General features: G+C 38.9%; 1 protein-coding gene across 1 annotated transcript in view; it reads left to right on the top strand.

Moving 5' to 3' along the window:
• MYOF (myoferlin) overlaps positions 1 to 20,379 on the top strand; it is a 107,892-nt gene that overhangs the window by 37,548 nt on the left and 49,965 nt on the right. Inside the window, 12 exon segments of the mRNA XM_029911377.1 lie at positions 3,363 to 3,523; positions 4,437 to 4,565; positions 6,244 to 6,306; positions 6,418 to 6,468; positions 8,496 to 8,526; positions 9,064 to 9,179; positions 10,175 to 10,301; positions 11,366 to 11,469; positions 12,708 to 12,776; positions 12,902 to 12,945; positions 14,054 to 14,136; positions 16,413 to 16,451. Of these exon segments, the coding sequence (XP_029767237.1) occupies positions 3,363 to 3,523; positions 4,437 to 4,565; positions 6,244 to 6,306; positions 6,418 to 6,468; positions 8,496 to 8,526; positions 9,064 to 9,179; positions 10,175 to 10,301; positions 11,366 to 11,469; positions 12,708 to 12,776; positions 12,902 to 12,945; positions 14,054 to 14,136; positions 16,413 to 16,451 (1,017 nt within the window).

The following is a 20,379-nucleotide window of genomic DNA, read 5'->3' as shown; positions in this document are numbered from 1 at the left end:
TATATATGCCAAAGCTGGAATGGAGCAGAACAACAGGGTCCTGGCACTGAATTTGCAATATTAAATATTTCCATAAATTGAGATGCTCCTAAGTCACGTATAAAGATCCAGACGTATAAGAAATTTCCCCAACCCATGAAATCAGAGGTCTGCAAAAGAAAATTGAACACATTCAACAAGTTAACTGAACCTGTTCTCTGTAGGTCAAATCCTCCCCTTAACTGTGTAGGAGCAGACGGCCCTTTGAAGGAGAGTCTGTGTGGTTCTGATGTTCAAGTAGACAGCAGGATTTGGGAGAGGCAGGTTTTGTGCCCACACCTGCTCCACATGCAGCCCAGCATACCATGTGTGACTGAGCAAGGTGCATTTGGAGGTGGGGCTGTCCCACAAGGCATGGGAAGTTGAAGGACCACTGCTATGCAGATCCTTTGGTTCTGATCCATTAAATTTACCTTTCATGGTTATTAAAAGGGATTGCATGAAAATAGCAAATATTTAAACAAATCAGTTTAATTCTGGTCCATTTCATGGCCTCGCAATATTGCTTTTAATCAGCGGATTGTTTCTCAAAGAAACATGCAACTTTTTAAAATAGTGCATATTTTGATGTTAAAATTGATTGTAATATAATTTTGATAATCTCAAAAGTTTTTTCCCAGATTGGTCCTGTTTTCAAAGTAAGTAAAGATGACAGTATACTAAGCTGTTATTAGAGTGTTGTTGGACCTCTGGATTGTAGATATTAGTCACCCCGAGTTATCAGTTATGCTCTCTTTTCACTAGTCTTAGTACTGAGTGGTTGTCTTTCAGTTTGGTTGCTCACGAATCCTTAACCAGCCCCTGTCCCTGCTGGATGTCTTTCACCTCATGCTGCAGCCCATTCTGAAACCTGCTTATGTCTGAAACTAACTGCTTCACTGTGGTGTTCAGCAGCTCCTGCTGATGGCAGTTAATGTGGTTTTGAAGTCTCTCCAAGATTTTGGCCTCTTAATGTTACTGAAATTCAGTTATTTCCCAGAAAGCCTGTTGCATAGTCTGCAGTATGCTTATAGGGATTTAGTGTACAGGTGAGACGGGAGAGTGTTCTATTTAAAACATATACTTAGAGGCCAGGGCGTAACCTTTCGTCACAGTTACAGAAACCTGTTCCTCTAGTTAGCCTCTAGGGATGTGTCATCTATAATCTTTTGATTGCATTGTAAAAAGTGAATCAGTTAGGCCTTTATAACAAAGACGGAAATTAAAATGATAGATTTCTTAGGTGAAGTCCTGGCCCCATCGAAGTCAATGGGAGTCTTGCCTGAGAGGTGGAGAGTAGATACTATAAATTAACAGACTTTGGGGGAAATTTCTAAAATTCAAAGTAGCACTATGCAAACTTTGACTTGAACTACAAAAGTATTAATCAACATCAGTTAATATCTGGTATGTGTGACTATTTTAGATAGATAAATGCACTTAAATGCAGTCACCTCTGGGGAGAAACAGAAACCCTAACTGTTCCGCAACTCTACATAAAACGTAGTTCAGCAAAACAAGTTACCAAACACAAGTTTGTTAGTTCACTTTTTCATATATTCAGTTCATTTCCCATAGCTCTGTGAAGTCAAATTGACTGCTACAGTCTAGTCTCAGAAATGCAGGTGAAGTCATAAGTAGAGCTTGTAACTAGTCAGTTGAATGGGCAGTGTGGGAGATAGATTATGACACAGACGTTAGTAAGATGGAACTTCATATTGTTTTTAAATTTATAGATGAGTTTAGTATATGGTACTTCATCTGTGTATCCAGGGACACATCCCACTAGGGACATTCACAAGACGTGATTAATTTTTTTCATCCACACTCCAGGCTGACAAACTACACACAGAAGTTCAGCACAGGATAATTCACAATATCAGCACATATAACATTAGCTTTCATAAAGTTTGCCTCTCTCCCTAAACTTCCGTTGTTTACCTGGAACAGTGCTTTTCAACATTTGCAGCTAACCCTCTTCTATCCAACACCCCTAACTCTAGGTTCTTGGCAACTGATGGCTCTACTGATCAAACTTCCATCATTTCACCCAAAATAAATCCCAGGCTCCCCTCAAGACTCTTCCTTTAGCTAATACATTTACAGGGCCCAGCAGCTGAGTTATATTTATTACTCCTAGGGGCAATTCTGTGCCACTGCACAATGTAGAATTCACACAGAGTTAATGTTCTGTGCAGAATTTCATTTCCCCTTGCAGAATTGGTGATGCAGAACTGCTGGTCACCACTAGGGGCTGCTGGACACAGCAGAGCCTAGCTCTACAGCAGCTGAGCTATTTTTATGCAGGATCTTTGTGCCTCCAAATTCAAATGTCCCTCTCTTTAGGGACATGATATCCAGGTAATTCAATATCACCTCATGTCCAATGAGAAAATGGAGGGAGAGTTATGGTACATCCCTAAGGATTATAGAACATTTTCTTGGCTGGACAATATACTGGTACTGGGTCTAAGGTTTTCCCAGGTTCTCAAATAGTGTTGTTATTCAGGACAACTAAAAACCTTAATTGCACCCAAAACTTTACCCTTAGTTTGCAGTTTTGTATCTGTTTAACACCATCTAGACAGTTCCATCACTCCTGTAATGCTTATAGCATACACTATTCCATAATTAACAAAAGAAGTTAAAAACACCATGGGAAATACACTTTTGTGGTTTGGTTCTTGTGGAAGTTTTGCAATAGTGGTATATTAGTGAATGGGCCAATATTGTTGTGCCAAGTTTAATTCATTTAAAAGGTTGATATTTAATTTATATATACAGAAATCTTTCCAGATTCATAAGTTAAATATTACAAGGGCACCGTTAGAATTTCATTTTAGATATGAAGGTGAATGCACTAATCTCCATGCTCAAGTGGGAAAGCCTAAAAATTTTCCTATCTATTTAAAAAGGAGCCTGATGTAAAAAGCTGTGCTATGTTAGGGCCCAATCTACTCCCATTAAAATTAACTTCCACTGGAGCAGAACTGGTCCCTTACTGTGCAGCTACTAATCATGAAATGATGCCTTGAGGGTACTGCCTGGATTCTGCTTTGCCAACAGCTTTTGGAAGTGGATTTGATAGATTGCAAGGGGACTCCCTTAGATAGTCTTCATCTTGGAGGGGACATATACATAGTCATTGCATTTAAAATATAGAATTAGCTGCAGGTGGTCCAACTCCACTAGCTTTCAAAAAGGAAGAAGCACGTTGATTAGAATTGTTATAATGAAGTAGCATTAATACACTTTCTGTGCAAGTCTTGACCTCATGCTTTTATGACTGTAATTTTAATATTAAACTATTTGTTTACTAATTGTGCTGCTTTCCCATGTGTTAGATGGAGAAGAAGATGGAGGTTATGAGGATGGGGCTGATGGTACAGTTGGTGGCATTGCACCAGCAGTTCCAAGTGACGCAAAGGAAGCCCAGCTTGCTCGGCGCATCACTAAAGGAAAGAAAACACGGAGAATCCTTTCTAACAAACCCCAAGACTTCCAGGTAGCTGAGTTTTAAATACTGTACTTTTCCTGCACAACCTGAGATAATCTGAATATCAGATACAAGACAAGCTAATGCATTGTAAAAGGATACAGATTAGCATAACAGAATTGACAGCAAGCCCGTCTTTCAAGTGTGTTTTTTTCCCCCAAGCACATCTGTTAAAGCGCAAATATTCACAAAATAAAATCTAGGACAGGGGTCAGCAACCTTTCAGAAGTGGTGTGCCAAATCTTCATTTATTCACTCTAATTTAAGGTTTCGCATGCCAGTAATACATTTTAACATTTTTAGACGGTCTCTTTCTCTAAGTCTATAATATATAACTAAACTATTGTTGTATGTAAAGTAAATAAGGTTTTTAAAATGTTTAAGAAGCTTCATTTAAAATTAAATTAAAATGCAGAGCCCCCCGGACCGGTGCCCAGGACCCGAGCAGTGTGAGTGCCACTGAAAATCAGGTTGCGTGCCGCCTTCGGCACATGTGCCATAGGTTGCCTACCCCGATCTAGGAGTTTTGCACAGCTCTTGCTGAAATGTAGGGAGAAACTTACCTGTTGTGTAACTATTGAGTTTAAATTAGAACAATAAAGATTTCAAACATAATTATGATAAGAGCAAGTCCAAAACTGAAGATGCTATCTGAGAAAGTTGTGTCCCAGAGTTCTCTGGAGAATATTTTGTAAAATTAAGGTACAGGACTAGCGAGGATGTAAAACGAGTGTTGTAATTATTGTAGTTGGAAGGTCTGAAATGGCTAGCCAGTCTAAATCTGCTAGCTGCTTTGGTGTTAACTTATTTTGGTGGGATAACGGAAAAGAGAAATACTGTTTGTTTCAGCATGATCACAGACAGACAGACACGCACTGTAAGGTATCAGCTACTGCATGCCTTGTGTATTTAATTTTTTCAGATTCGTGTTAGGGTCATTGAAGGTCGTCAGTTGTCCGGAAATAACATAAAACCAGTAGCCAAAGTTCATGTTTGTGGGCAGACACACCGAACAAGAATCAAAAGAGGAAACAATCCATATTTTGATGAGGTGAGTATTTAGAAAATACACATTTAATTATATCTGAAAATCAGTTAGCTGGCATTGTCAAATCAACAAAAATCTGTTATTCCAGAAGGGATAGAGGGATCCGGTTCATAATGAAGCATCCCCAATCTGCTTAACAAATAAGCATTTTCTAACATTTTTAAGGTAATTCTGGCTAATGTATAAAGTTAATTTAAAAAAAAAACCATTTCTTCACATCATAAAACTCATGCCATAATTGACACCATTTCTGGCAAGAATCAGGGGCCCAAACAACCTCCCATTAAAGTGGATAGAAGCCATCCTTTGATACAGCTGATCATGTGAGATAACGATGACCTGGGTAGCCCAATCACATGAATGGTTCTGTTCTTTTCTCTTAGGGAGAAAAGACAAAGTGTGGTGTTGAGCAGTTGTTCATCTCTTGAGCTGGTTCTATTCAGTCACCCTTCCTGCTCAATGTGTATGTGAGGTTTTGCAGGAGATTGAGACAGTTTGGACTGTGATACAACTGTATAGGGATAAGGTGCAGGTCTCTGTCTCTTCTTTAGTCAAACATAGGTGATATGGTCTCTTTGCCTGGGCTTGGATGAGAGTGAGTTGGGAGAGGCATAGCTCAGAATATCTGGAAAGTAATTCAAGCCATGGATGCAGGAGAGAATCTGTCCCACAGACTTTATATTGGGGAAAGGTTGAATGTAGGGCTGAGTATATGGAAGTATTTAGCATATGGAATCCACATAATTAGTATTAATGACACAAGTGGCATTCATTTTTGTTACTACATTATAAGAGAATAGGGGCTAAACTCTGGCATCTTGCACTACTCCAATGTCACAAAGGAGCCAAGTAGATGGATTAACTAACCAGCTGAAAATTCTTCCAGCATGGCGGAATCCCCAGCTTCTTGTTCTACACCACACCTACCCCACTGCAGCCCCCAGCATAGGTGATACAGCAGCAGCGCATAGAGTGTATCTGGAGTACTGGTGCATTCCATCCATCCCTGCCTGATCTATTGGCCACTTGTGAGCCACTACCAGGCAGTGCAAATGGCACTGGGGTTTAAACCAACCCCTGGCCAGCCTCAGCATCAATAAGCAGGCTACAGGTGGAGTACAGTCACTGCTTTGCATCCTCCCCCGCCACTTGGGTAATATGCTGAGCAGAGCTTGGTTGTGCCTGCAGGTCAAGCCTGGTGCTTTTTGCTTAAGCATATTTTATAAATAAATAAATACAAATACTTCACAAAATCTGGGCTACCAAAATCAGTTTTATTTCCGTGCAAATAACCATGAAATTCTTAGTGCATGAATCATCCTATTTGGAACTAACTGGCATCCTTGTTGATAATTGCAGCAGAGAGGCTAAAGATTGATTGAACATGCAGACTGAACCACTCCATCAGCTCTAAAAGAGGTTCCTCCAGGGCAAGGTTAAGGCACATTAGCTGGGCAATGCCGGGGAAACTTGCAGTGCAACTGCCCGTGCTACCCCTATTCTGTGGATAAACAGTGGATTTCACTTTTCAGGGCAGTGCTAAATTCACATGCAGAACATCCAAACAGGAAGCAGACTAAATATATATCAACAGATATATGCCTGGCAAGGTACTTAAATACTGTATGTAGCTGCAAATCATGATGTTAACGTTCTAAATCAGTTTGTTTCATCTTAACAGATATTCTTCTACAATGTCCACATGACCCCTTTAGAGCTGCTTGATGAAACAATAAGCATTCGGGTAAGGAAAAAAGGCGTACATTAGAAAAACTCACTGGATGCACATGACACTGTCCAACCGGTGCTGTATAAAGATTGGAAAGGGTTTCATTCCTTTTTTTTTCCCTTTTAGGTGTATGATTCTTATTCTTTACGAGCAGACTCTCTGATGGGAGAATTTAAGGTGCGTATAAGCAGACTTCCACATTCTGCCTATGTGACCCACACACCTGGCTGTGGTGTTCTGTCCCATCTAGTGGCACCGAGACCACTTAGAGAGAGTGAATGAGTCTGCTCTTCAGCCTTAAGTAAAAGGCAGTTGGCTTTTAGCACATGCGGTAGAGGCTCATATGCACTAAGCTCCAGAAGTCCCTGGTTTGATCCTGCCCGCCGCCGACTGGTGTCTGTTGGCGTTACAAGTGGGAGCTTGCCCAAGATTTCAACTGGGAAATCTCTGAAGCTCAGGACACACTTCCTCAGCTAGGGGAAGTATGTAACCCACACACCTCCTGGGTGTGGTGGTCTGTCCCTTCTAGTGGTACCAAGACCACTTAGAGAGAGAGAATGAGTCTGCTCTACAGCCTTAGCTAACAGCGAGTTGGCTTTTAGCTCATGAGATAGAGGCTCATGCACTGAGGTCCCCGGTTCGATCCCACCTGCCAACGACCGGGGGTCTGTCAGCATTACACCTACACTTAGGGGCTCAAAGGAAGATTAGAGGAATATTTAAAGCATCAGTTTTAAATGTATTACTAGATACTGTGTTTGAAAAGGGACAAAATCTTACCCTTTTAATGTTTTGCTTTTAATGCTAGCAAGCATTTACTCTTACCAGTAGCGTTGGGACAGTCAGTCCCATCGTTTTGTTTGTTGACAATTGTCTGTGCCTGCTAGCACTGCAGAGCCAGCACAGTTAAGAGAACTAACTCAATAAGGTCAAGGGAGTTACTCCATATTGACACTGGTGTAACTAAATGCAAAATGCAAGTTAAGTTACCTGGTCTGTATAACAGATGTACCTTTCATGAACAACTAATATTTATAAAATTGTTTTCTACCTAAAGCAATAGGACTATCTTTCCCAGAGCTACTGGTAAGAATCTGTATAGTCCAAGAAAAGAAAAATGAATTTCAGTCTCCAAAGGGTATAACAACTGCTGTGGAAGGTCACTGTCAGTTGTACTGTATCACCTGGGTCTTGAAGGAGGAATTCAAAAAAACTGCCATTGGTTCAGAACATTGCATCATGAGATACAGAATCTCAAAATTACAGAGAAAGGTGTCCCTTTGTTTAAATATGCTTGTGTAGTAACAGAGAGGCAGGAGGAATCTCCTCAGTGAGTGTAAATTGTCTTCGCTCTCTTGAAATCAATGAAGCTATGACAATTTACACTTGCTGAGGATCTGCCCCAGGAAGTGGAGATGCATACCACAGGTGTTTGTACCCAAAACAATGTAGAAAAAATGTCAGTTATAATTCCTGTTGGTGAAAATCCACTCCAATAACTTCCACAAGGTCAATATTGGTAAGTATTTCACCCTTGCCAGTTGCATGCAGTAAATGCTAGTGGGGTAAATTAAATCAGCCTGCAGAACAGTTTAATTTATATATCTATGTGTATCCAGGTAGGTAACTTCTTGGAATATTTTATTTAGGTAGAAAGGAATGCTTTTCTAAATGAATGAATATCTCCTTCATCTAGTCCTGCTGAGGTTGCATTCCCTTTCCCCCACACAGCGGCACATTCTCCACCATCTTTCCAGAGCATCACTTAGCAGCATACTGTACATATCAATCCCCTTCTCTTCCCTCTGTTCCCTTCTAGCCCTCATAGGAGCATGCCACACAAGGCTTTTATTTTTCATAACAGAGAAACAATGTAATAACAGTATGAAAAACTGAAGGCAATTGGGGCTTAACCCCTTACATAATTTCTAATTATAAGGGTAGGTAAGCACTGGAATAGGTTACTAAGGAAGGTTGTGGAATCCCCTTCATTGGAGGTTTTAAAGAACAGGTTTGACAAAAAAACACCCCATCAGGGATGGTCTAGGTACACTTGGTCCTGCTTCAGCGGGGATGAACTAGATGGCCTCTTGAGGTCTCTCCCAGCCCTGCATTTCTAAGATTCTATGATTAAAGCCAAAGACACATATTTGTGACTGTATTCTGCTACTTCTTAGGATACAATATTTTAATCTTTATTTCAGATTGACATTGGCTTTGTTTATGATGAACCTGGTAAGTAACAATCTCCTCAAAGCCTGAGTTTCTTCTGCTTTTCCTTTGACTTGAGATGCCCAATTAAAATGGCTGTGACTTTCAGCTGTGTTTCTGAAGTAGAAAAACATGCCTAAACACACATGGACGCAAAGTTAGTTGAGAGAGATGCTTCAGCCCTGCAGCATCTTTATCAAAAAAAGGCCACATGCATTTAGCTCTTCAGTGGTTCCCAAATGCAATATAAGTAGCTTACATTTTTTTCACCCAGAGGATTTTAATTTTGGTATCATTAACTTAAAAACAAGAATTAAGTATGAAAAGTCATGCAAAAACATGATGAGAGAATGGTGTCCCTGAGTTAGTATACCACTCAACATTTTAACATTGTTGCACAGCTTGTTGGGGGCTGGGCTCTTTAAGATCAGAGGAATTTTTTTTTAATAATTATGTTTAGGGTAGATTCTACTTTGGGACAATTGGCCTTGATTGTACGGCTTACACTTCTACTTCTTGTGTAAGGGAGAAGGCTGATTTATTTATTTTGCTTTATTTCAGGCCATGCAGTCATGAGAAAATGGCTTCTTTTGAGTGACCCTGAAGACACAAATTCAGGAGCTAAAGGCTATCTGAAAGTCAGCATGTTTGTCCTGGGGGCAGGAGATGAGCCACCAGTAGGTTTAATTTGCAAATGTGTTTGTCTTCTAGTCATGTACCCAGAACCCTCTTTCTTATGCACTACTTGCTTTGTATTGGTTAATTCACTTTGTGAGCATCACCAGGAACTAAGGCCAAGATTTTCAAAATAACTAGTGATTCTTGAGTGCGTAACTCAAGGCACCTTAAAGGAGCCTGATGGCCTGAAAATCAGGCCCCTTTGAGGTGTCTCAGGTTCAGCACCCAACATATTAGTTACTTACTAGCCAGAAAGAGCTAAAAATATAGAACCTCCTTACAATATGTTTCTTTGCCTAACTACCTCTCACGCCACTACTCCCTTCAGTCCGAATACTGCCATACCAGCTTTCACAGTCCCCTGTTAAAGTCTCTCCCTGGTGCTTCCTTGCTCCCATTGCTGCCTTCCCTCCCAGTATCCTGGTGTATCTCCAGTAGTGGCTCCCACTACTACCTTCCCCTTCTCTGTCCTAGTGATTCTTGCAATCACAAGGGTGATTGTGAGAATTTGACAGTTTCCTGTTTGTTTTCAAAGGGGAAGTTGTAAATTCTCCCAAATTACTTCAGAGTTGTACATAGTTTCCAGCTGCAGTAACATGCTTTGTCAGGAGACCTTGTGATGGGTGTGAAAATTCCATACAGTCACCACTGCACATGAGTGCAAAAAAGCACCGGAATCCTATAAATATCACATCTTCATGGTTTATGCTCATTATTTTAAAAATAGCCATATGGCCTGCTTAGAAAAAAAAGATAGCGGTTGCTCCAATTTAATACTGATGAAGTTGAAACTGAAAATAACATATTTTAAGCAGAACAAATTTTTATGGTTTTATAATTTTATAAACCCTAGTTTGTAATGCAAGATTTTAACTTGTGGAGGGACTAAAGGATGCTGCTATGACCAATTACCATATTATTATACATGACTGTCTAGCATATGATGCCTTTCTTATATATAGCTTGGTAATATATACCAATATATCTCCAACAGATGGAAAAAAGAGAGCGGGATAATGAAAATGATGATGTGGAGAGTAATCTTTTACTGCCGGCTGGAATTGCACTTCGATGGGTCACTTTCCTTCTTAAAATCTACAGAGCCGAGGATATTCCCCAGAGTATATAGCTTCTTATTACTGGATTGTACAATACTGCAATCAATAACCTGTAGAAATATCTGTTAACTGATTTTAAAAAAAAATTCCCAGACATAAAACAAAATTAATGTAGATTACCACGTAGTTTGAGCCCATAATTCTGTGATGGTTTAAGCAGCCCATTTCTTTTTTGAATACTCAATCAAATCTATATAATTTTCGTAATGGGTAATGCAATGTTATCATCTCAGATTATCTGAAATTTTATTATAAATGGTGATGGTGTGTTGTTTGATCTACTAGTGTCCCTTTGTCCCTCAAACAGAGATTCAAGATGATAATTCAACTGAGTAGGAAGTCTGTATTTGAAATCCATCCTTTTATTCTATCTCTGTTGTTGTGTCTCTGTTTAATTGCTCTACACTTTCTCCAAACCACAAGTCAAAGCTTGTTGAGAAGAGTTCAAAACTCAACAGGTTAAACAAATTGTTCCTAAACAAAGTTATTAAAGCCCATCATTTTTTTCCAACTTATTCTAAATGCAAATGACACAAAATGAATACTATTAATAGATACTGGCTTCATCATCCAGAGAAGGGAAGCAGTATCTGTGTGCAATACACGAAGTATTGTGTGTCCCTGGAAATTCATTAAACCTTAGACATTTTTGGTAACAGAACATGGCTTTTATATTCAATTCTTTCTCTTTCACTGCACCCTTTTTATGTCTGGGATGACAAAGCAGGCCACCTTCAAGACCGCTGATCTACTGCTACTTGCTGGAGGGTATGAAAGGATTGCATAAACTCCTGTTTCCCCAGCTCTAGGCTAACATCAAAATTCACTGTGATCTTCTCAGGGCCAAAATTTTAGAAGTTGCTTCTAAATCTCAATTATTTTTTCATTTCTAGCAGCAAATATTTATTTTTGAAAACTGAATACATAGGGCAAGATTCTGACCTTAATTATGTCTATGCAACTGCATTGACTTAAGTAAGATTGCTAAGAAGTTACTGAGACCGAATTAGGCCCATAATCTTCAAGAAAAGGGTTAAAGTTAATTTTTGCTTATAATTTCTCCTCAGTGGATGATGCTTTTGCGCAGACTGTTAAGGAAATATTTGGAGGTGATGGAGACAAGAAAAACCTAGTAGATCCATTTGTGGAAGTTTGTTTCGCTGGAAAAAAGGTATTTGTCTGAGTTAATATTTAAAGTCCTGCATACTAGTCATATGCTTGAAAGCTGTATTCACATGTCTAAATGTATCTTAAGATGATTGAACTTTAGGTCCACAGTGCATTGTCAACAAGAGAAAATGACTTTCAGCATATCTAGTTCAACACTTTGCAAAAACGGAAAGGAATAGGTGGAGCTAAAAATCTAGGAGCACACATGGAATATTAAAAATAAAGTTATGGGGAACTTCAGTTGATAGAAACTAAAGTTACTCATCTGCATAAGGGTTTACAGTACTGGGTCATAAAGCATATTCAATAGACTGAGGACATACCATAACATACCATAGAAAGGGTTTTTAAAGATGTGCTAATGACTCTAATTAAAAGAATGTATGACTAAGATGTAAGGGCTTGACCACTTCAGATTACCTGTTTATTGGGTTTTCCTGGTTGCTTTATATAACTGATTTCACAGTAAATCTAAGGGCATAGTTGTACGTCCCATGTACACTAGTTTGTCATAATGACTTGCTTTCATTACAAAAACAAACACCCACCCAAACATCAATTCCATGTTATTGTTAGCAGTCAGATCACTGTTGGTTTTAGGCACAGGTAGTATAGACAGTTGCATACAATGCCACGGCAATGGGGCCTCTAATAGGCATCAACAACAATGGGAATCTGGTTGCCAATACAACATGTAGACAAACCAAGCATGAATTCACCAGGACTGATCATCCCTTTTTGTTGATTTTCCTGCTGTCATTCAGTTATATCCGGGTGCCACTGTGGTAGCACCTTTGAGGAGTTGATGAGCTGTTTTTTCTGTAAATTAGAAGCCCCTAAGAACCATGGTTCAGACAACGGTGGAATAGTTTTGTCTCTTGCACTTAGGTTGCATAAGTAGATCAGATCAGCACAGGGTGACCAGATGTCCCGATTTCGGGGGCTTTTTCTTATATAGGCACCTATTACCCCCTGTCCCGATTTTTTACACTTGCTATCTGGTCACCCTACATCAGCAATAATTACAAACCTGAGGCTAATGCCTCAATAAAGCATGGAAAACTGAATATTCACCATTTGCCACTGTAGGAGCCTGTGATGGAATACCATTTGACCAGCCTGAATACAATTTATCCTAAATTGTGTCTGGTTCCATGCTTTTTTGTCTGCTTTTTGAGCTTGAGCTACTATAAAATCTGTTTCATTTGGGGTGGGTTTTTTTTGTTTTATTTTTTGTAGGTTTGCACAAGTATAATTGAGAAAAATGCTAATCCAGAATGGAATCAAGTTGTTAATCTTCAAATCAAGGTATGGTTTCCTCTTGCTTCTCTAAATATCCACAATCAATTATTTATTATTTTATTCAGAACATTATTTTTTTTAAATGTGAAAGATAAATAATGAATCATTTTATTTTCTCTACTTTTTTCTAGTTTCCCTCAATGTGTGAAAAAATAAGATTAACAGTTTTTGACTGGTGAGTTTTGACTCTTTTGTATAAAGTATTAAACAAAATAAAATTGTGTAGAGTGGAAAAAATCCTGTTTTTGTATAATTCACAGGGTTTTGGAACCATAAGCCCTGATTCTGTAAAGCACTTAAGCAAATGCTTAATTACCCTTCCTGAACAGTGATGCTTTCCTGCATTGGGGCCATAAATAGTATGGCATTGGCACACCATTGATTTCTGTGCATTGTACAATCAACATGCGAGTGGGTTAAATAATACTTATAGAATAACTTTCTAATAAATTATTTTACAATTCTTCCCCATTATTTGCCCAACTTGTAGAGATAGGCAAATAATTCACCAATATTTGCAAACATACATTAATTCCATAATACTCATAGACTCATAGACTCATAGACTTTAAGGTCAGAAGGGACCAATATGGTCATCTAGTCTGACCCCCCGCATGATGCAGGCCACAAAAGCTGACCCCCCCACTTTCCCTTAGCTCTGCTGTTGAAGTCTCCAGATCGTGATCTAATATGTTTATTTCCAAAATTTAAGTGACTATTTTTGTAATTATTTGCTTAACTCTAGTCAGCAATGTATATTATATTGATTAACATGACATTGGCTGATATTGAGTATATCAAGCCTGTGTACAATTTTTGGACAAGTGGGCCAAATATTAATATGCTCAAGTTACAGGTTTTATTATTCGTATTGTGGGCCTGATTGTGCCTGTTAGGCATAGTTCCAGGCTGGGGATGGAGCCACCCAACCCCCAGGGAGCAGAGCAGAATATCTCTTGGAGTTCCCAAGTTTACAGAGATTGCATATCTCTGGTTACTACACACCTTTATGGGTTGCAATTTACTTCCTCTAGCTGGACTGCCAGTTCTGAGACTGAAATTCTGCCTGACCCTTGAACTCTGCAATGCTGGGAGCAGCTTCTTATTCTCTCTCCTCCTACTACGCAGCTATGTAAGAGCCAGACGTGATCTGGTGTTTTGTTAATAAAACATGCCAGGTGGTCTAAACAGATACACTCTGTAAATACATTTAGCCATTTGTAACTTGCCTCTGTTTAGGATGACCGATGTTGCATTTAATTACAATCTTACATTTTATATAGGGATCGTCTTACAAAAAATGATGTAGTAGGAACAACGTATTTAAGTCTCTCCAAAATTGCTTCTTCTGGTGGAGAAGTAGAAGGTGAGTTATTCAGCTTATACAATTCAGCAAGTATTTTCTGTATATTTAAGAGAAATGGTGGGACAGCGTAGGGAAGTTTGCTTTGCTGGAGCTCCCTGTGTTATACCAGTTCTGTGGCTTAAAGAAGATCTTGTTTTCAGTGCTTTCAAATTGGCCACTTTCCAGAACAGTAACTTTACTTTTTGAAAAATCTTATGGTACTGAAGTATTAATAATTCACAAAATTTAAGACAGTATTCTGAATATACTAGATAATTCAAAACTCAGTTTTCTGGTACAGATAGAAAACTTTATTGAATATTTCAAACTCCATATAACTGTTAATACTTCTGTTGATCTAGTGTTGATCTATGTATATAATCCAGAGTGCTATAGGATATTTTTAGTGAATTCAGCATTTATGAAAGGGGTCAATTTAAAGTTCACTATTTCAGAACCAGTATAGAATGGGTAGCCATAGCAAATGTGACCTTGCCCACCACTTCTTTGCCACCGTGCCCAAACCTTGGTTTTGGAGAAACAGCCTGAAGTCAAGGGAGGATTAGCCAGTCTTCCTGATGAGACTGCCTATAAGATGCCAATAGTGATTTGAACACCAGTCTGGTAAGAACTGGTCCAAGACCACCTCTCATTTCCCATATGCCACTAAACAGTGGCACACAAATGGCAATGACTCTTGGTTACTACTCAGACCAGTGATCTAGAAGAGAGGGGTTCTATAGCTCATTGCCTGAGCCCACCTAAACCGCAAATCACTGGATTAATTCAGTAGTTTTCAATTAAATTATTTGTTTAAGTAGATCCAAGCATATGTCAAAGTTTTTCAGTCAGTTCAGTCAATTGCTTCTGCTACTTATTGAGAAAACTAAAAAGCCGAACTGATGATGACTGTAAGAAAACTCATCTAGGTAGGCAAAGTTTCCATCCTCCTGAGATATTTTCTCTATTAGGGCTTGTGTGATCTGTGAACTTATTGAAATATTGCAAGAAAAATATACTCCAACAACATTTTTCTTCCTATAGATGGTTAAGGAAAGACAAAATTGAGATTTCCTTCCTGTTTCTGTTATGCTATGTTTATAACTATTTCAGGGTAGTTTGTTTATTCCCATTAGGTACAATTATGTTGTAATTTATTTTATTAATAATTTCTTTATCTACACATAGCATGTTTCTAAACTAATGACTTGTGTGTGTGTACACACACACACACACACACACAATTTCATCTTCTTATAGTAGGATCCCATTTATAGGTGGGCCAACTCCTTGCCAAGCATTGTGTTGCTTTGCCAGAAATACATGCTTAATCTTTGTCATAAAAGTTTTACAGCATATTAACTGTCCCCATAGAAGAGTTCACAGTAAATCATGCTCGATATTTATAGAGCTGCCTAATATAACAAGTAAGGTGAGTTAGCCTGAAGGAAGCTGGTCCCAAATAATTTCCATCATTTGAATTCTGAATTAGTATTTTTCTCTGATATATATAATGAAACATCCTTATAGTTGTCTAAGAACAGCCCTGCTTGTCCATGAGTAAGCTACCAGGTAAGTACACTGGTTTGAGAACTATTCACGTGCATAAAGTTAAATGTGTGCCAATCTTTGCAGGATCAGGGCCTATGGAGATTGTTCAGCCTTTTCCTCTGTGACAAAGTTACTTAATTTCTTCTGTGTTTCTGATTTGAAATCTGGGTGCTTAGTTACTCAACATCTCTTCTGAAAATTGCTATTCCAGTGTCAGATCTTCAATATAAGATCCCAACTCTCCTCCCCTTGAAGTCAATGGCAACACTCCCACTGATTTCAAGGTGTGCAGAATTGGGTTCCAAGAGATCAACTGATTAGAACTAACGTAGTCTAATCATTCCAATAACTGAAAGTATCCTAACATGTTTTAATCTGTAGCATGATTGTTTCCTTAAGTGAAAAGCTTTACACAAAAAAATCAGTTTGTATGATTTTAGTTTTCAAGTTAGTAATTAAAAGTATTTAAATAAAAAATCTTATATGTGGCGCTCAGACAGAGGTGCTGGAACTCAGAGACACCAAAACTGTATTTTGATGATAGTCCTAGGCATGTCTTTCTCTGTTTAGAATTTATAAAACTAGGGAAATACCATACCCCATTTTATTCAAGCAGCAAAACTCCAGGCCACTCCAGAGTCACTTCAGCTTTGATTTAGTTTTTAAAGCAGATTGCACTTTGATATGTTTAATTTTTAAGCTCTATAATTTCTTCTCATGTAACCTGTTGTCTTTTCATAATATAGAATTTTCATCTTCGGGAACTGGGGCTTCATCATATGAAGGTTTATATCTTGGTCTTTAATTTGATTTTGCTGTCCAGTGCCCAATCTGAGCAATATTGTCTCAAAACAAAACCAAGCTATTTTATAAACATTTTAAAAAAAATTAAATAATATGTAAAGGATACAATGCTACATTTGGAGACTATTAAATATGACTTACTATTTAAATCAGTTTTGGCACTGGAATTGGTTTGAAAATATTTCTATTTGGCTGATGTGTGGCGCTGCATTTTAGAGCTGAGCCTGTAGTTGTTTCAGTTATTCTGCACTCTGACAAATGGCTTGCAGTTTTTCAGTTAGTAATGAAAAGCTCAGCTGTGTATGCTGCTGTAGAGCTCCCTGTAAATAATGAACTGCCTAAAAGATTTCACAGCTCTTTTGCTTATGCTTAACTGGGTGGATAAATAGATCTGAAAAATGAAACCTGACTTACTCTAACTATGAACAAATTGGTCTTTGCATTATAACCTAGAGTTGGTTTTGGAAATCATTAAGTTAAAAATTGCATTTATTTAATAGAAATAAATGCAGATTAAGTTTAAATGCAGTTGAAATGTAACTGAATGTTAATAAATTTATCCACCCAAATGCTTTGTTTTCTTATCTCAGATCCAAAAGTGCAGCATAGCTCACCAAACACGGCTTACTGAAAAATAGAATAATAGTGAATAAAAGCTGAAATCATTTTTATGAAGCATTTTCAAGCCTTTCTGATAATCAGCTCTTTAAACATACCATCTTTAAGTGAAACAACACTGATTTCTTTAGAAATGTGCTTCTGTTTAAATTTACCAGCAACAGCATACAGATTAATTCAACATAGAAATCTATTTTTAGAAAGAAGGGTTTTTTAGTATTATCCCTATGTTTGTTTCTAATATCAGAGGCAAGTGTTTCTGGATCATTTAGCAGTGGAAGACGACTTCAGTGGTATTAAGATGTAAGGCAGAAGAAACAGAAGAAAATTAAAACATTTAGGGTTGAAAGAAAAGTTTCTACTCCAGTTAAAATTGCTCACCAAAAGTCTGGACAATTCTTAGCCCTTGGCACAGAGTTGAATTTTACCTACACTAAAGTTTTATGCTCCTTACATTCAATTCTAAAATATCCCGCATCCACAATTTTAACCAAAATTATAGTTGTAGAATCATTCACTTTAGGAAACCAGGTTGCTTTGTTTCCCCAAATCTAGATGATTAGTTTGTTGAAGCAAACTCATTTTAGCATGATATAGAATATATATAACTAAGGCCCTACTTGAATTGCAGGATGATTGTCAAAAAATTGCAGCTGAGTTGCAGGCAAGCCATGGAAAATTGCAGAAAAGTAATAATGGACCTTATTATTTCCGGTAACAAGAGTCCATTATTACTTTTCCGTGATTTTCCGCTGTCAGGGGCCTGGGGCTGAGAGCAGAGGCTCCCGCTGTTGGCCTCCTGAGGCTGAGAGCAAGGGCTCCCACTGTCAGGGGCCCGGGGCAGAGAGCAGGGGCTCGGGGCTCCCGCTGTCAAAATTGTGGTGAAAACCTAATATTGCAGAATCTGCAATTTCCACAATATTGCAAGTTAAGTAGGGCCTTATATATAAGCAATATACAAATCTCTACAGAACCTTGCATTTACCGTTAATCTTTCCCAACAACATTATCCCTGTACATCTGCAATAATCAGGGAAAAGTCAATACTCAGATTAGATTATAGTAGTATTCCATCTTCAGGAAAGATGTAAATATGGGCCAAATTCTGTCTTCAGATATACCTGTGCAACCTCAATGAACTCTGAGGACTTTATATGTAAGAAGAGCTGGGGCACTTAATAATTACCTACAATAAAAGGTCATCAGGCCAGTTCCAGATGTTTTTTCCAATAGTAAAGTCATTACATTTCATACAAAGACCTATGACTGAATCTCTCTGTGGTCCAAACCCAACTAAGAAAAAAAACCCAGCTATATAACCTGAATGTAACATGAGCTGTCCAGATGAATATTAAAATGAAAAAGTATTTAGGAGTCCTGTGGCCCCATCCACTCTCTGTAGTTTAGACATGAAAGAATGTGAACCACTCAAAACTTTGACAAAATGGACAAAGTTTACTATCCTGGAAGCAGACAAAGCACAAGGCACAGAACCATTTACATTCTGCAAAGGTGACACAACTGCATTTGTTTTGCCAGTAAGAAACATCGGGACATTCATATTCCCTTTTACTATCCAGCTAGCTTTACATATTGCTCAGTAGTCAGTGACAGTCAGTGAAAGACTTGTAGGATTTAGCCCTTTATCTTCACATTCTTCTGTCTTTATCCTAATGGTAAAGCCATCATTTTGTGCTTCAGATTGCCCAAAGTAGTTTCTGAAAAAACTGATAGGTGTTTATGAAAGACCTGGAGCCTAACTCTGATCTCATTTACTGCAATATAGATGAGAAATACCTCCATTAAAAACAATGGAGATACACCAGGGTAAAGCTGAAGAGAGCTCAGAATCATGCCCCTGATCTCAAGCACCTTTCCAAATGTAGAGTATTTCTCTGCATGTATGGCTGACTTATTTCTAATTTTTTGATTTATTTATATTTTCACCTACCAATAACCTTAAGAGCACTTTTAGGGGATATATTCAAATGTTGCATAAAGGCACAATTTACTCCCTTAAATCCAGAGCTAGAGAACAAAAGCCTGCTTCCCCTTACAACATGGGTGGGCAAACTTTTTGGCCCGAGGGCCACATCTGGGTATGGAAATTGTATGGTGGGACATGACTGCTCATGAAATTGGGGGTTGGGGTGGGGCCAGAAATGAGGAGTTCAGGGTGTGGGTGGGGGCTCCAGGCTGGGGCAGGGGTGTGGGTACGGGGGTGAGGGTTCTGGCTGGGGGTGCGGGCTCTAAGATGAAGGAGGGTGGGACCGAGGGGTTTGGAGGGCGGGAGTGGGATCAGGACTGGGGCAAGGGGTTGGGGCGTGGGAGGGCATGAGGGGTGCAGGCTCTGGGCGGCGCTTACCTCAAGCAGCTTCCAGAAGCAGCAGCAGCATGTCCCTCCTCCGGCTCCTACGCGGAGGCACGGACAGGCGGCTCTGCGCACTGCCCCATCCGCAGGTGCCGCCCCTGCAGCTCCCGTTGGCCCCGTTTGCTGGCCAATGGGAGCTGTGGGGGCGGCGCTTCGGCGGGGCCAGCGTGCAGAGCCCCCAGGCTGCCCATACTCATAGGAGCTGGAGAGGGGACGTGCCGCTGCTTTTGGGAGCCGCACAAAGCGGGGCAAGCCCCTAAGCCTGCACCCTGGCAGGAGCTCGAGTGCCGGATTAAAACGTCTGAAGGGCCGGATGCAGCCCCAGGGCCGTAGTTTGCCCAGCCCTGCCTTACAACCATTTCAGTTCATCAGTATCCTGTTCAGTTTAATAAACTCAAGCCTTATTATAATACATGCTGCAGTACATATGTACAAAACCAAATGGCAATAGCAATAATATGAATAATGCTTCTATCTACAAATGATTTTTATACCAAACATAAAATTACAAAAATTAGAGCAGAGCAGTACTCAAATTACAGCTGTAGTATTGATATAGGTAAGGGACTATAAGCATTAAATTAGAAACACCTTGTCTTGTCTTTGTAGTGTGATGATTTGAAATAGCACTGGTTTTAGCACACAAATTCTAAACCCAGACATTTTAAAAAAGGATTTAAATTATTTTGGCCATTTTAATTAAGAAAATGACAAATAAATGCTTATGGATTCATTTTTGCAATTAGCTCTAGAGTATATTTGGTATGTAAATTCTATTGAACTGTATTCAGAATTATCAAAAATAATCATAGCAAACAAATATTCATCTATGAAAAATAAGTGAATGTGTGGACATTCACTCTTGAATGAAATTTTAGGCCACTCAAAATGAAGTTTGTAATACACAGGCTGACAATCAC

This window comes from Terrapene carolina, unplaced genomic scaffold, assembly GCF_002925995.2.
Source record: "Terrapene carolina triunguis isolate 2854851 unplaced genomic scaffold, T_m_triunguis-2.0 Scaffold95, whole genome shotgun sequence".
NCBI lineage: Eukaryota > Metazoa > Chordata > Testudines > Emydidae > Terrapene > Terrapene triunguis.
The sequence above is the reverse complement of the archived record's forward strand: the minus strand, read 5'-3'. Positions and strand labels throughout refer to the sequence as shown.